The 15,373-nt window shown below is 57.4% G+C and overlaps 1 protein-coding gene across 3 annotated transcripts in view; it reads right to left on the reverse strand.

Moving 5' to 3' along the window:
- Nucleotides 1-15,373, reverse strand: part of SEPT9 (septin 9) — a 179,502-nt gene that overhangs the window by 146,177 nt on the left and 17,952 nt on the right. Inside the window, exon 2 of one of the 3 annotated variants that reach the window (XM_027518528.1) lies at nt 13,089-13,145. The exons of 1 other annotated variant lie outside the window; for it this stretch is intronic. In XM_027518528.1, the coding sequence (XP_027374329.1) occupies nt 13,089-13,145 (57 nt within the window). Of the gene's footprint in view, nt 1-2,358; nt 3,268-13,088; nt 13,146-15,373 lie in introns of those variants that run through there. One more of the 3 variants, XM_027518529.1, reaches the window with a different exon arrangement.

The raw sequence follows: 15,373 nt of genomic DNA on the forward strand, positions 1-15,373 counted from the left end.
GGGAGGCAGCTACCTCAACTGCCTAATGGGGTCCCAGAGGGGCAGGGACTGTGAGCGGCAGCCCCACAGGAGACGGGGACCCCCAGAATCAGCTCAGAGCCCACTGGTGGCGGGGGGGCAAGGCCTGCTGCTCCGTCTCCCCCACTTTACAGATTAGGAAATGGAGCCTAGGGCCACAGAGCGACTTGCTCGAGGTCCCAGCAGGAACAGGGTAGAGATAGCTTCCCCAGGGGCCGCTGAAGCTCTGAGTTACAATTAAAGACCAAGGTCAAGGTCCAACCAGGTTTGAGGAACTTGGAGGGACAGCTTGAGGACCTGCATTTTCTGGAACCAGGTTTCTAACCCAAGCTTTGAAAGAAATAAGTATCTTTGGATGAAAATGCATTTAAATGAGGATTTCTTAGGAAATCCCAATTTCTCCTCAGGCGTAGCCCGGGGGACCCGCTCCACTTCTCATCACGAGGGCGTGGTGCTCGGCGAGGCTATAAAGGCACAGAGCTGACTGTTTATTCAGTTCCTGAAAAAGTTCCTGGAGTTTGCTCAGCCTGGGAGGTTCCAGGACGTTGCCACCACTTCTGACTCCCCAGAGACCCCTTCCCAGCCCTTGTGCTCTGGCTCTCTGGTCGCCTGTCACCCAGCTGGGCCTTGGCTTGGTCATCCGTGAAAGTGAAGGCTGGGTGGGAGGCCCTTGACCACCAGGCCAGCAGAGTGATCATCTTCCCAAGTCCTGCACCCGGCAGCCCCTGCCGAGGCTGAGAGCAGGGAACCCCGGCTCCCACCCCGTCCACCCCGGCCAGCCCACGTCACTGGTGCGGTTTCACCAGTCGTGCCTTCTGGCGGTCTCCGGGGCCACCCCAGCTCCCGTGGTTGGTCGTGGTGCCCATTGGTGCGGGCCCAGTGGCATGGATACGCACGTACACCCACCGCCCATCAGCAGCTCCCCTGCCTGTGGGTGCCCCATCCGCCCTGACGCCACACTGGGATCTGATCAGCCCCTGGAGCAGCAGGCAAGGGGCCACCTTCAGAGGAGCCACGGAGACATGCCTTCCTCCCCTATGGCTTCTTGGGGAGTCCACCATCCCCACCACAACACACGCAGTGACAAACAACAGAACAGTCTGATGACACCTGTGAAGACACCCAGGGGCCAGCTCAGAGCACCTGAAGCCTGGACGCTGATGCCCAAGACGTCTCAGCCTGCGCCATGTACCCCAGCACCTGGCGCGAGGGCTGCGCCGCAAGCAGCAGGCTGGGGAATGAATGGGAACTACTGATGATGTCAGATGCTGACCCAGGACACACGCCTGGGAGAAGGATCTTAGGAGGTCCACCTTGGAAACAGGGGGCTTTTAACCGGGGTGACTTAGGAGGGGCAGCCTCTTTTCTCTCCTCTTGTCGGTTCTTGCCCAGTCCTAATGGGACTGAGCCCACTCGGTGCGGGGCTACCTTAACTCAAAACGTAACTCAAAACGCATGCTGTGTGCAGTGTGGATACCAATCCAGGGACCTGGAAGCCCCCTCCAACCCAAGGACCAGGCGTCTGCCCTCACGCCTTGCCCCGCCGTGACATTCAGATGTTCTAATCAGTGATTCTACCCCAGAATCTGAGCAGAGCCCACAGATCTGGTCTCTCTGTCCTGAAACGTCCCATCCAGACAGGGATGCTCATCGCTACCCTCCTCCCTGTTCTCTGTGCCCAGGTGAGGACAGGACCCGGATGACGCCAACCCCACAAGTGGGGGTCACCTTGGTCAACTCCCCCAAGCTTCCGGCAGAGCAGGAGGAGTTCTGTCCACTGTGTGTGCATACACACACACACACACATCGGCACATCTTGTCTGGGCACTGGGAGCTCCCAGCCCTGTAATCAACTCCCAGGAAGGCACCAAAATGCTATTTCAGGGAGGAGACCAAGGCGGCCTTGAAGACTTTGGCGAGCAGCGGACAAACAAACCACACGGTGGACAGACAAACCAAAGCGGCGCCCCGGTGCCGCCGGACCAGACCCCAGCGCCAGAATCGGGTCCCCCCCACCAGACCGTTTCCTGGACTTCAGCGCCCACTGTCTCAGCATTCACAGCCGCCTTCAGATGCAAAAGTGGCACGCTGGGAAATGAAAGAGAAATAGTGAGGGAAGGGAGAGGCGAGTTTAAATAAAAGCCAGACTTAGCGAAGCTCCGCTTTTGGAACATTATGGAACATTATGTCCCAGGACCTCAGAACAGTAGAGAGGAAAAGAAATATGCCCGGAAAAATGAGCTGAGGTGACCCCTGGGTGCTTATGTCCCAAAGCATAAAGAAAGTTTTGAGTTAAGGGGAAGGGGCAGCACGGGGCAGGGAGGAGGGCCCCTTGCCTACCTGTGATCCGGTCTCTCTCCATCATTACGGATATATTTAGCAGCAGGCGGGAGTCCCAGCGTCCCCCTTTCCAGAGACGTCCTCCCCTTTCTCACCCCGTCGCCCTCCCTCTTTCTGCCTCCTCCTCCTCCTCCTCCTCCAAAAACACTCTTTGTCTGGTCTAATTTCTTCAATCTGTTGCAATCACGAATGCCTCCAAATTACCACATTTCCATGTGCTGATCATATGTTTGTGCTCCAAACTGAAGTAGCATTGTCTCTTGGAACCGGGAGGGGAAAGGGAGCGAAGGAGAGAAATAAAAAGAAGAGGCGGGAGCGCGGGCCGGACGTGGGCCTTGAAAGGCTCCCGCGGTCCCCGGGGTCCTGCGGCCGAGGACCGGCCGGCAGGGGCTTTGTGCGGTGGCTCCCGAGGTGCGGCGGCGAGTGGCTTCCGGCGCCTTCTCTCCACCCCCTCCAGCCCCTCCGCCCGGGGCTTCTCGTCTGGCTGCTCCTTTTTAATATCCACTTGGAGAAGCTTAACTTAGCCTCTTGGAAACCAGCTCACAGAGTCAAATTCCTGGCGACTCGCAGAGTCTTTCATTCCGCCCCCCGGCCTGCGATGCTGCGATTTCCTCTGGTTTGAGCCTTTGCAAAGCCTGGTTCCTGCCTGCCTGCCCGCCTGGGCTCCCCTCCACCTCCACCGGCCCTGCGCCCCCACCCCGGCCTGGCCGGAAGGAGCGGTGGTCGCGTCCCAGGCCGGCTGCCACGGGGAAGGTTCAGGAACACCTGCCAGGGATGAGCCGGAGAAGTGCCCCCCTGCAGATGCCCGGGTGTCCTGTCAGCTTGCTGGGACAGAGGAGGCGACAGAGGAGCTGGCTGGCCCGCCCCGGCGGAGAGGGGAGCGCGGGAAGGAGACTTCCTGGAAGATTCCTACCCCTTGCTCGTGAGTCAGTGAGTCTCCAGCCGTCCCCTGGGAGGGCGCGCAGTTCCTCACCACAGATTCCCCAGACTCAGCGCCTCTCTGGGAGGAGGGGACAGGGGCCTGGCCTGGCTGGGGGCTCAGCTGTTGCTCGGGTCTAGGGGGCTGCTCACCTGGCAACTCAGGGGCAGTGGGGGGAAGGGCAGCACATGGTCAGAGTGAGGGCTGGGGGTTGGTGGGGTGGGGGCACTGGGGCTGGTGGCATCTCCTCTGCTCTTTAAGTTTCATTCACTTCAAGGGTTCAAACTAGCAGCCCTCCGCTCAAGGAACACAGAAACAGGCTCTGTTTGCCTGCCTGACCCTGCCTAAAGAAATTGTTGTATCTGTGCCAATGTTGAACACTTGGGCAATTTCACCAAGAACTGCAGATTTTCCTCTTGGAAAAGGGAGGGCATACAGCCACACGGAATGAGCCCTCACGGGGCGGGTTTGAAGAGTGCTTCCCTCTTTAGATGAAACTGCCTTTTTTTGGCTTGCTGTGGTCCCCACAGCAAAATGATGCACTCGGTCTGATTATCTGCCGGCGCCTCCCCAGGTGGTCTCTCAGCTTGAGGTCTCTGCCCCACGGCCACACGGGCAATGTGTCACCGGAAGAGGGCCACACACCATTCTCTGTCGGATGGCTCCCTCTGCCCAGGGCAGGACTCCAAATGCAGTTTCCAAAGTATCGAGGGAAGGAGAAGAGGGCAATAGAAGATGAGACGGTACGATGGCATCACCGACTCAATGGACATGAATTTGAGCAAACTCGGGGAGACAGTGAAGGGCAGAGGAGCCTGGTGTGCTGCAGTCCACGGGGTCACAAAGAGTCTAACAGCAAGAACAACAAAGTGGCAAGGGCATTTTCTTGGGGGTGGGAGTGGGGGCCGACACCTTCTGGGAGACACCGAATCGCAGCTCCCAGCAGAGTCTGGAGGACAGCTCCAAAGCCGGCCACCTGCACAGTGAGGAGAGGTGTTTCGGGCAGCTTTGGGGCACCCTGTAGGCTGAATAATGCTCCCCCCACCAAGATCTCATAACCTAATCCCCTGAACCTGTACATGGGAACTTGTTAGCATAGAGTCATTGCAGGTTCAATTAAGTGAAGGATCTTGAGATGGGGGGAGACAGTACTTTGCCAACAAAGGTCCGTCTAGTCAAGGCTATGGTTTTTCCAGTGGTCATGTATGGATGTGAGAGTGGTCATGTATGGACTGTGAAGAAAGCTGAGCGCCGAAGAATTGATGCTTTTGAACTGTGGTGTTGGAGAAGACTCTTGAGAGTCCCTTGGACTGCAAGGAGATCCAACCAGTCCATTCTGAAGGAGATCAGCCCTGGGATTTCTTTGGAAGGAATGATGCTAAAGCTGAAACTCTTTGGCCACCTCATGCGAAGAGTTGACTCATTGGAAAAGACTCTGATGCTGGGAGGGATTGGGGGCAGGAGGAGAAGGGAACGACAGAGGATGAGATGGCTGGATGGCATCACCGACTCGATGGACGTGAGTCTGAGTGAACTCCGGGAGTTGGTGATGGACAGGGAGGCCTGGCGTGCTGCGATTCATGGGGTTGCAAAGAGTCAGACGCGACTGAGTGACTGAACTGAACTAAACTTGAGATGGGAGACTATTCTGAATCACTGGTGGGGAGGGAGGGGTGTCCTAAATGCCATCATGTGTATTCAAGAAGGGGACAGAGGGAGATCTCACACACACACAGAAGGGGATGCTCAAACAGAGCAATCAGAGATGCAGAGATGGTGGCCTTGAAAACCAGAGGGATGCAGCCACAAGCCAAGAAAGGCCGGCAGCCCCAGAAGCTGGAAGAGACAAAAACAGCTTCTCCCCTGGAGTCTTTGGAGGGACCTGGGCCTTGCTGAGACCTGGGTTTCAGGCTTCCGGCTTCCAGAACTGGGAGAGAAGACATTTCTGCTGGTTTTAGCCCCCCAAGTTACTGGTAATTTGTTATTTACAGCAGCCACAGGAGATTCAAACAAGTACCACAGACGGACAAAAGAGCCATGGCTCCCTGGGCAATGCTCTCTGGTGAATGTATTTCATTCTAACGCATTACAATAAACCAACCACCGACAACCGAGCTAGAACAATGGGAATCATGCAGGGTTTTTAGATGCGCTTACTTCACCTCTTTTCCGATTCTGAAAAAAACTGTTTTTGTTTTTTTCTGATTATACGTGTACTATATGCTCATTACACTTAGGAACTACAGAAAACGGATTTAAAAAGAAACCCCTTTAAGACAGGGGGCTGTGTGACTCCAATCCCCACTGCAGCAAGCAGGGCGAGGAAGCCCCACGAGGCGGCAGACCAGTCCATTGGGTCTCCTCTGTCCTTCACTATCTCCCCGAGTTTGCCAGCTGGCGGGGGTGGTGGGCAGATGGCTGGGCCAGGACGAGGAGTGCAGTCATGGCCTCGGGTAACCTGGCCACTTCCTGCAGGCGTCAGTTGCACACGCCGTAGATTTTGCTGCTGCGGTCGGTGCAGCTGCTGAGTGCAGCTTTGACCCACGCTTCCCGCCCCACTCCCCGCCCCGGCATAGTGTGGCTCAACGTCCAGTCCCCAGTCATGCCTAAAACTCCAAGCATGCTGGCCCAAGCAGGGGATAATTTGAAACCGAAAACCTGGCCGCACTGATTGGCTCCGACAGGGCTGTGTTAGTTACGAGCCGTGCAGAGGCCGGGCGCAGAGGCAGCGTGAGGCCAGGCAGGGGAGAAGGGGCAGCCGACCCCCACTGTTTACTGAGTCCTGGCCTCGTTCCCAGCATCGGCCACTCGGGGCGACTGGCCAGGTCAGGGCTCCCCAAATGACTCCTCCCTCCAGCAGAACACGGAGGGAGCTCTGTGGTTCTGAAAAACTTTGTCCTGGTCTTAGATTCACCAAGCACATGAGTGCAGTAAACCAGTGAGCAGTCCCAGTGAGGGGGTCAGCATTTGAAACCAGCACTTCTCCAAATCAACTGATGCCTGCTGTCCCGGGGAGGGAGGGCGCCCTCCCCAACCCCAGGCCACAACTTTGGGGACCTCCCCTATGCCAGTCAACGAGTCCCTGTTCCCAGCCACCTGTGCCTGCCCGGATGGGGTTGCCCAGCAGCCCCTTCCAGACAGTTCTAAAGGCAGTATCTCTACCCTTGACCTCCACAGACCTGCCCCTGTGACCTGCATACTCCCTGCCACCTTCTTTTTGATGTCACCATCATTAGAGAGGGGCCCAGGGCAGGTAAAGAGGAAGAGTGAGGCCTGTTTTATCTGTGAAGACAGCACTAAGTCCCCTTCCACGAAGCCCCCGCACCCAGCTGGAGGGGACACAGGAGTAAGAGGTGATCCCAGTGAGCCCTGAACTCCCAACACAGTCCAGGAGGCCTGGGCTGACCCAGCCGTGAAAAGGGGGCAGGCGCTCCAGGTAACTCTGACACGGGCAGCAGGGGCCTCAGGAAGGGGGTCCACAAGACGGGCACATTCTTGTTCCTGGGGCCCATTCTGGGGAGGGGCCTGTGAGGAGGTGGGAAGAGAGGATTCTAGCTGAAAGGACACTCTCTGAGGCTCTGGGCTCAGATTTCCTGCCACCTCTCACCTCTCCCACCCCTCAAGCAGGTACCTTCTTCGAGAATCCTCCATAATTGCCTCCTACCTATGGGAGACGCAGGGCTTCCCTGCTGCCTCAGTGGCAAAGAAACGGCCTGCCAGTGCAGGAGACGCGGGTTCGATCCCTGGGTCGGGAAGTGCCCTAGAGAAGGAAATGGCAACCCACTCTAGTATTCTTGCCTGGGAGATCCCAGGGACAGAGGATCCTGGTGGGCTGCAATCCATGGGGTCGCAAAAGGGTTGGACACGACTAAGCGACTAAACACCAACAAAGTGGGGGATACCAACCGCTCACTTTAAAAACAGACTTTTCCCTTCATTTCCTGCTCATCCTTCGACTCAACCACTGAAGTGCGCTTTCCTTAGTTAAAAATAAAGAAGCTCCATCCCTCCGGCCCCCTCCCACTGACCGTCCTGCAGTCATGGCTACTGTACCTGCCAGCAGAGTGGGCAGCCGGCCGAGACCCTCCAGGGCCGGCCCCAGTCTGGCCGCCTGCAGCCTCCCAGAGCAAGACGATGAATTCCGGGCCTGGGGCCGGCCGCATTCCTCTCCGGAATCTTCTCTCCACTTTTTATGGTGCCTCAAGTTTCGGCCGTTCCTAAATAAATACGATCCAGCTACTCTCTGCCCTGGGGACTGCTGCAGGGTTTACTGGTGCAAACAGCCTGGGCTGGCCTGTTGCTTTGGGAGTTCTTCCAGGTCAGCGTGGAAGGAAATCTAGACAAGGGAGAGAGACGGCCCAGACGGGGCCAAATTCCACCACTAACAGCCCTCGCGCTCAGCCATCCATCCCATCCTGCTGGAGCCGGGAGCTGGCGCTGTATTCCTGAAGGCCCCAGCTCCCTGTGCAGAGCAAGGGGGAATCCAAGAGCGTGGGGACTAGAGTCCTCAGGAGAGTCTGTCCCAAGGCCCCTACGTCTGCAGAACACACCAAAACTCCCCCAAAGGCCTGGTGTCTTTCACTTCCCGCTGGAAATCCCAACATTCTGCCTGCTCATGGCACCCAATAAAGGCTCCCAGGAGGAACAAGGGATTTGAGGATTGGGTGTGTAGATTAATCCAGACCAGCCCTACCCCAGAGAACTTTCTATGCTGATGTAGATGCCACGGTCTCTGTCGCGTTCAATATGGCAGCCACGTGTGGCTGACGAGGGCCTACAGTGTGGCCCATGCTACTGAGGAACTGAGTTTTAAATTTGTGTTAAATAAATGCTTTAAATGAAAATAGCTACTGTGCCTACAGGCTGCCCTGTCAGGCAGGGTCTGCCTCTCCTCCGTCGCCTCTCTGGAGACCTGGCATTTTCCATAAGCCTCTCCCCCATAAGCAAACAAAGAGAAAAGCTACTTCTCAGCCAAGGTAAAAGAAGCCTGATGTTTCTATTTTAAATATGTTTTTTTGGCCAATCACACTCCCCCACCCCCCACCCAGCTTCTCCTATCAAGTTCAATTCGGCAACATTTACTGCCTGCCTGCCAAGTGCTGTAAGAGCACCCAGCCCTATGGGATGGGAGGACAGAGTAATGCCCGCTGCCCACCTGCTAACAGGATGGACAGGCTGGGTCAAATGACCAAATCACCCTAGAAAGAGATAGCTTCCAGAGCTGTGACCCCTCAGGGTAGGGAGGGGAGAGGCTGGACAGGGGGGAGGCCAGCAGGACTGGGGGCATTAGGCTGGGTTTACCAGGCGGTGCTAGTAGTAAAGAACCTCCCTGCCAACGCTGGAGATGTGAGAGACGCGGGTTTGATCCCTGGGTCGGAAAGATCCCCTGCAGGAGGGCATGGCAACCCACTCCAGGGTTCATGCCTGAAGAATCCCGTGGACAGAGGAACCTGGCGGGCTACAGTCCATGGGGTCACAAAGAATCAGATACGACTGAAGCGACTTAGCACACACGCACCTTTACTCTGTGGGGACAAGGGAAACTAAGGTTCTCTCAGTCAGAGGACCAGGCCCAGATCTGTTTTAAGGAATCCCGTGCGTGGAGCCCATTGCGCAAGCCCAGGCACACAGGTGGAACTTAGTAAAGCCCCCCGGATGCGGACCAGACAGGGAGGAGCCTCTGGTGGGGAGAAAGGGTGGGGATAAGGGGAGACATGGAGGCCTAACTGAGACACGGAGGTCAAGGACGACACTGAGACGTTTGCTCGCGTGCCCAGGTGGATGGCGAGGCTGAGACATGAGAAATGAAGGAGAGGGTGTCAGCAAAGGGGGCGGGGGACAGCAGCTGGGGATCCCTGTGGGGGCCCAGGTGTCAGGTGAAAAGTGGCCAAGACTCTGGCCAGGTCTCTTCCTGGACCAGCCCCCCCGCCGCCGCCTGCAAAGGACACGCCCCCCTCCCTTGGTGACGGGGAGGGGGGCCTTCGGTACTGCCCTGGAGAAAGGGTGGGCAATGAGCCACACGCCCCCATACTGTCCACGGTGGGGGTGGAGTGGGGACGATAGCAGGCAGGCAGTGCAGCTGAGTGACAGGGGCGGGGCCCTTCCCCGCAGGAAGGGGTGTGTGAGCCGGGGCGGGGAGGGGGCCGCAGGGACACCAGCCGGGAGCTCACGCTGGGCACCCCCTATAAGGACAGAGACACAGCCCAGACAGTGGCATTTTAGAGAGTGCCTTGCGTGGGTGGGTGGAGACCACTCTCGATCTCGGAGGGAAGGGGCGCTAGCTTCCTGCAGCCGCTTTAACGAATCACCACATACCGGGTGGCTTAAAAATAGCAGAAATTAATTCTCTCACAGTTCTAGAGACAGAAGGCCAAACAAGGTGTCAGCAGGGCCGTGATCCCTCCAGGGGCTCTGGGAAAAAATTCTTCCCTTGTCCATCTTCCCCTGGCCCCAGACATCCCATGGCGTGTGACCGCAAAGCTCCCATCTCTGCCTCTGTCTTCACGTGGCCTCCTTCCTGTGCGTCCGTGTCTCTCTTCTTATAAGGAGCCCAGTCATTGGATTTAGGGCCACCCTACTCCTCTATGACCCCATCTCTAGGCCCTGAACCTCCAAAAGCCCTATGTCCAAATAAAGTCGCTTTCTGAGGTTCTAAGTGAATATGAATCGGGGGTGGTTGGCACTGTTGAACCCACGACAGAAGGGACGAGGGCGGGTCAGGGGACGAGGCCACCACCCCCAGCAGCACTTGAAGGAGGAAAAGCAGGACCCAGCCACACACCAGATGTCAGGGCAGAAGGAGAAGGCCCCAGGGATCCCAGCCAGGGGACAGACCAGCGTGGGCCGAGCAATGGAGGTGAGGAAACAGACAGAGGGGAAATGCCGTGGGTACCGTGGGAATTGGGGCAAAGTTCGGCAGGTCTGGGAGGCGGCCGCTCAGGGTGGCTACTCAGGGCACAGAAAGGGAGAGCAGAGTGGAAGCCACTTGCAAGGGCCCAGGGCAAGCATCCCCAGAGCCCAGGCGACTTGCCCAGGGGAACACACACATGCGTGGGACCCAGGAGAATGTGTCCAGCGGTGTCTGCAACAGAAGAAACCTTCCATGGACCCCTAGTATCTGGCCAAGGGGTAGAAAACTCGCCCTCCCCACACGGGGGCACTACCCACCCGCGGTCAAATAAACAAACTTAAGAGATACACTGGTAGCTCAGCTGGTAAAGAACCCACCTGTAATGCAGGAGACCCCGGTTTGATTCCTAGGTCGGGAAGATCCCCTGGAGAAGGGATAGGCCACCCACTCCAGTATTCTTGGGCTTCCATGGTGGCTCAAACAGTAAAGAATCTGCCCGCAATGCGGGAGACCTGGGTCCGATCCCTGGGTTGGGAAGATTCCCTGAAGGAGGACATGGCAGCCGACTCCAGTATTCTTGCCTGGAGAATCGCCATGGACAGAGGAGCCTGGCGGGCTATAGTCCGTGGGGTCGCAAAGAGTCGGACACGACTGAGCGACTACGCACAGCACAGCACAAGAGCCACACAGAGCTCTGTGGGTAAGTGGGCAAACCTCAAGGTCGTCCCATCTCGTGAAAAAGCAAAAGGCAGCAGCCAGCGCCCCTCGCACCCGTGATTCGACACTGCCAGTGTCAGGAGCAGACGGAGCGTCGGCTGCAGACGCAGCACACGGTACAGACACACCCGGCAGCAAGCCATTCTGAATTCAGGTGGGTGCTCACCTCAGTGGGGACGAGGGTCACCCGAGCGCTGGGGCTGCACCTGTAACACCTTATTTCTTAAGCGGGATGCTGGGTGTACAGGTGTCATTATATTCTTCACATTTTAAAAGCCATATTTATCACGTATTTATTTATTTGGCTGTACCAGGTCTGTGTCTCTGGCACATACTATGGCATGTGGGGTCTAGTTCCCTGACCAGGGACCGAACCCAGGCCCCCCGCGTTGGGAGTACGGAGTCTTAAACACTGGACCATGAGGGAAGTCCCCTTCACATTTTTTAATATGTCCAACTATTCTTTTTTTTTTTTACAAAAAGGACATAAAGTGAGTGAGCTGACCATACAGTTACCCGTGGGTAGTCTAAGCTGATGGGCTATGTGGCTCATGCCAGAAACAGCCATCCCTACTCGTCTCGTGAAAACCTGAAATAAAGGGGCATCACAAAGAAGGCCCTTGGCCTTCTGGGGAGGAGATGGGTGTGGGGTCCAGATACAGGGGATCAGGCAGAGGAAGAGACAGAGGAGAGGAGGGGGTGGCAAGCTCCAAATGGGGGTTCTTGTGAGGTCAGCTGGACTGGGGCGTTGAGAGGCTGGGGGTCCGGGAGAGAACCCCGCCTGGACCCAGGTCTTAGCTGCAGGGAGGCTGGGACTGGAGCCAAGAGCCGGGAAGATGAGGGAAGGGTGTCTGGGCCGGAGCCCACAGAGGCCCCCAGAGACAGGATTCCGTGTGTCAGCAGGCGGCTCCGTGTGAAACCCAGATCACGGCTTGCAGCTTCGGGCTTGGGCAAATTATGCCTTAGGCTTCCAAGTGGAGCTGCGGTCATGGCTGCCAAGTGCTGATGGCACAGAACTGGCCTCCTTGGGCACAGGGAAGTAAGAGCCAGGAGCAGACTGTGTCCACGCAGCCCAGGGAGCTAGCCTGCGGAGACCTCACTCCTGGAGCGCATGGGCCTCCCCCAGCACTGAGACGAAGGGAGATGGAGAGGCAGACGGCGGCAGAGGCGAAGAGCTCCAAGAAAGGCTCCCAGGAACAGAGCGGCATCTGGGCAGCCCAGGGGTTAGCGGCCCATGTCTGCAGGGGGCGGAGCCTCCCCTTAACTGCGGACGTGATTCATTCCCCGACCAGAGGCCTCCTGCCTGCGTCACCCTTCCTGTCCCTCCCACACACTCGTGTGGAGGCCAGCCTGCACGTCCCTTGGCACCTCAAGTCCCACCCCTGACCCCCACTCCCTGCAAAGATCCATCCTCAGCCACCACTCAAGCCTAGCGGTACCCAGCCCACTGGCAGGGGTCACCTCCAGAGGGCGGACTTGGGGAGAGGTTGGGCTAGCCCCTGAAGTGGGCCCAGGAACATCTGGGTTCAGAATTCTGGGGTCCCAGAGAGCTGGCCTGGTCTGGAATTGTCTAATTTCATAGCCACCAGCCACATGACGATACGAAGTGGGAATTAATACAAAATAAAATTAGTTAAATTCTATGCAGATGAATGAATAAAACAGACAACGTACAGTTCAGGTGCTCCAGTCACGTGTGGCCAGGGGCCACGGTCCTGGATGATGCAGATATAAAATATTTCCACCAACACAAAAAATTCTGTGATCAAGAAGGTGGGGGCGTGGGCTCGGGGGGTGGGCTTCAGTGGGACAACCCCTCCTTCTCCCTCTGCCCGTCCAACCTGGGTCTGGCACCCAGCAGGTCCCCAGCACACCCCTGTCATCTCCAAGGGGGGGCAAGTCCCTTCACCCCGGGCCCCAATGTCCTCTGACAAGAGGCCATGAATGGAGCTCAGGCCCTGGGCCTGGCCACTGGACGTGACCACAAAGATGTATGGTCAGTTCCTGTGATGACTACACCAGGGCTCAGGTCTGGGAGGCCGGAGACACCCAGAGGGGAGAAGTCACACAGACTCGGCGGGGGCACCAAAGTTGAGAGGTGGAGCCCGGTACCCCCTCCACCCCCTCCATCCCCACCCCTTGACCCAGGCCGGGTCATGGTTGGCAGAGTCTCTTCAGAGCCCATGAGCAGTAACTCCTGACCCCAGAGGAACCAAGTGGGCCAAGGCTGAACTAGCCACTTACCCGGGCCAGTTGGGTCACCAAGCTTCCGGAGACGGCCGCTGGAGGTCCGTGTGACTCCTAAAGACAGGGGCAGAGGGCAAAGGTCACCCAAGGCCACCAGAGGAAGGTTAACACTGGGCATATCCTCACCTTGGCTCCTGTCAGGGGGTTCAGAACCAGAAACCCACTCCTTGTGGGGCCAGAGGTCCTCCCAGGTAACACCTGGCCCCAGCGGCCACCTGCAGGAACAGCTTCCACCGTCTGGATGCGGACCAGGCACTGGGTCAAACCCTTGATGCACATTTTCCCACCCGACCCTTATTACCCCATTTTGCAGATGAGATAACCAAGTCTCAGTGGGGTTGCGTCACTTGTCTGAGGCTACACAGCTATGAGGAATTGAGCCCAGAACAAAGTGAAGTCCATCGAACTCCAAAACCTGGGCTGGGCTCCAGGGTGCCGGCTGCCAGGACTGTCTGCAGGATGAACAGGTGCTGGCACGGGTCAGGCACACGCCGGCTCCGGTACAACCCCCGTCTACCTTGTTGGGAACTGGGGTTTCCCTGTCCTGGGTCTGCAACACGAGGTAAGCCAGGCTGGACTGGGCAGAGTGGGGGGCGAGCTGTTCTCCTCCCTCCCTGCCCCCCAGGAGGGAGCCAGAACAGAGCTCCGGGTGAAGTCAGCCTCCTGCCTCCCTGCACATGCCCCTCGGCCCAGCGCTTGATCCCTGGGGAGGCTCAAGGCAGGCAAGTCCCAACTCGAGCAGATTTGCTGAGGTGCTAAGCCGACCAAACTCAAGAGGTCTCTAAGACGGGGAGGCAGGTGGCTGTCCTACTGCTGCCAAGGTCATGGTGCCCTGGGGTCTGCTGTCTGGGCGACCAGGGCAAGCCCAGCAGAAGCCTTCCCCGCGGACAACAACACACGCTGGAGAAGAACCTGCAGCCCAGGACGGGCCCAGGCTGGACCCGGACACCTGCCTGCAGCCTCCACCGTCTGACACGCACCCAGATTGCTAGAGTCAGACATGCCAGCTCCTCCCCTGCAGTCCGCCAGAGAGACTCATTCATTCATTCATCACTTACTGCACAAGCCCACTTCTAAACTATGACCGACCAGGAGTGAATGCAGTCAGCTTTGTTTTGAAAGTTTCCAGAGCCCTGAGCAGGGCAGCCTGCAGGCTTGGTCTTCCTGTCCAGCCCCAGGGACGCAGACAGTCGTCAGGTCTGCAGGATGACTCAACAGCTGACAACAAGATGGGAAGAGGGCTGTCTTTCAGGGCCTGGTGTTGGCAAATACCTGCCACTAAGCCCTGGCCTCCTTCAAGGCTGGGGAAGACCCCAAGACGGCCCCAGGTTGAGCTGAACTCACCTACCATGTAAATGGGCTTCCCTGGTGGCTCAGATGGTAAAGAATCTGCCTGCAATGTGGGAGACCTGGGTTTAATCCCTGGGTTGGGAAGATCCCCTGGAGAAAGGAATGGCAACCCACTCCAGTATTCTTGTCTGAAGAATCCCATGGACGGAAGAGCCTGGCAAGCAGTCCATGAGGTCGCAAAGAGTCAGACACAACTGAATGACTAAGACAGACACAGACACACACACACACACACACACACACACACACACTCCCCATGTAAACAACACTGCAAGAGACGCACTTGACTTGCAGTTCCCGAGAGTGGTGAGCACTGGGAGCTAGGGTGACTGGTAAGGCTTTGAGGAGATGAGGACTGGAGGGTCCTTGAAGGAGGGCCAGGTGGACACTGGGCTCCCACAGCCACTTCCAGCACCAAGGCTCCATGACAACCATGGGCTTTAGGTCCATTCTCCTACTCACTCAGTGTGACAGGCCCATGAGGCAGGTGCCACCACCCCATTTCATAGATGAGGGAAGTGAGGGTCAGAAGCCCTGAAGCTGTCAAAACTCCTACAAAGCCCCTGGCCCCACCCCAGCCATAACAGAGACCACTATGGTTGATTGTATGTGTCATTTTTAATCGGATCCCAGGGTGCCCAGATATTTGGCTAAACACTATTTCTGGCCTTGTCTGTGAGGGTGTTTCTGGATGAGATGAACATGTGCCTGGTGGTCTGGGAGAAGCAGATCATCTCCCAGTGCGGGCGGGCATCCTCCAGTCCCGAGAGGGCCTGAACAGAACAAAAGGCAGAGGGAAGGAGAATTCTCTCTCTGCCCGACTGCCTGAGCTGCAGCCCTGGTCTCCTCCTGCCCCAGGACTAGCACCGCCTCCCCTGGGTTCTCAGTCCTCAGACTTAGACTGAATCCACCAGTGGCCTCCCTAGGTGTCC

Source organism: Bos indicus x Bos taurus, chromosome 19 (assembly GCF_003369695.1).
Source record: "Bos indicus x Bos taurus breed Angus x Brahman F1 hybrid chromosome 19, Bos_hybrid_MaternalHap_v2.0, whole genome shotgun sequence".
NCBI classification, from domain to species: domain Eukaryota; kingdom Metazoa; phylum Chordata; class Mammalia; order Artiodactyla; family Bovidae; genus Bos; species Bos indicus x Bos taurus.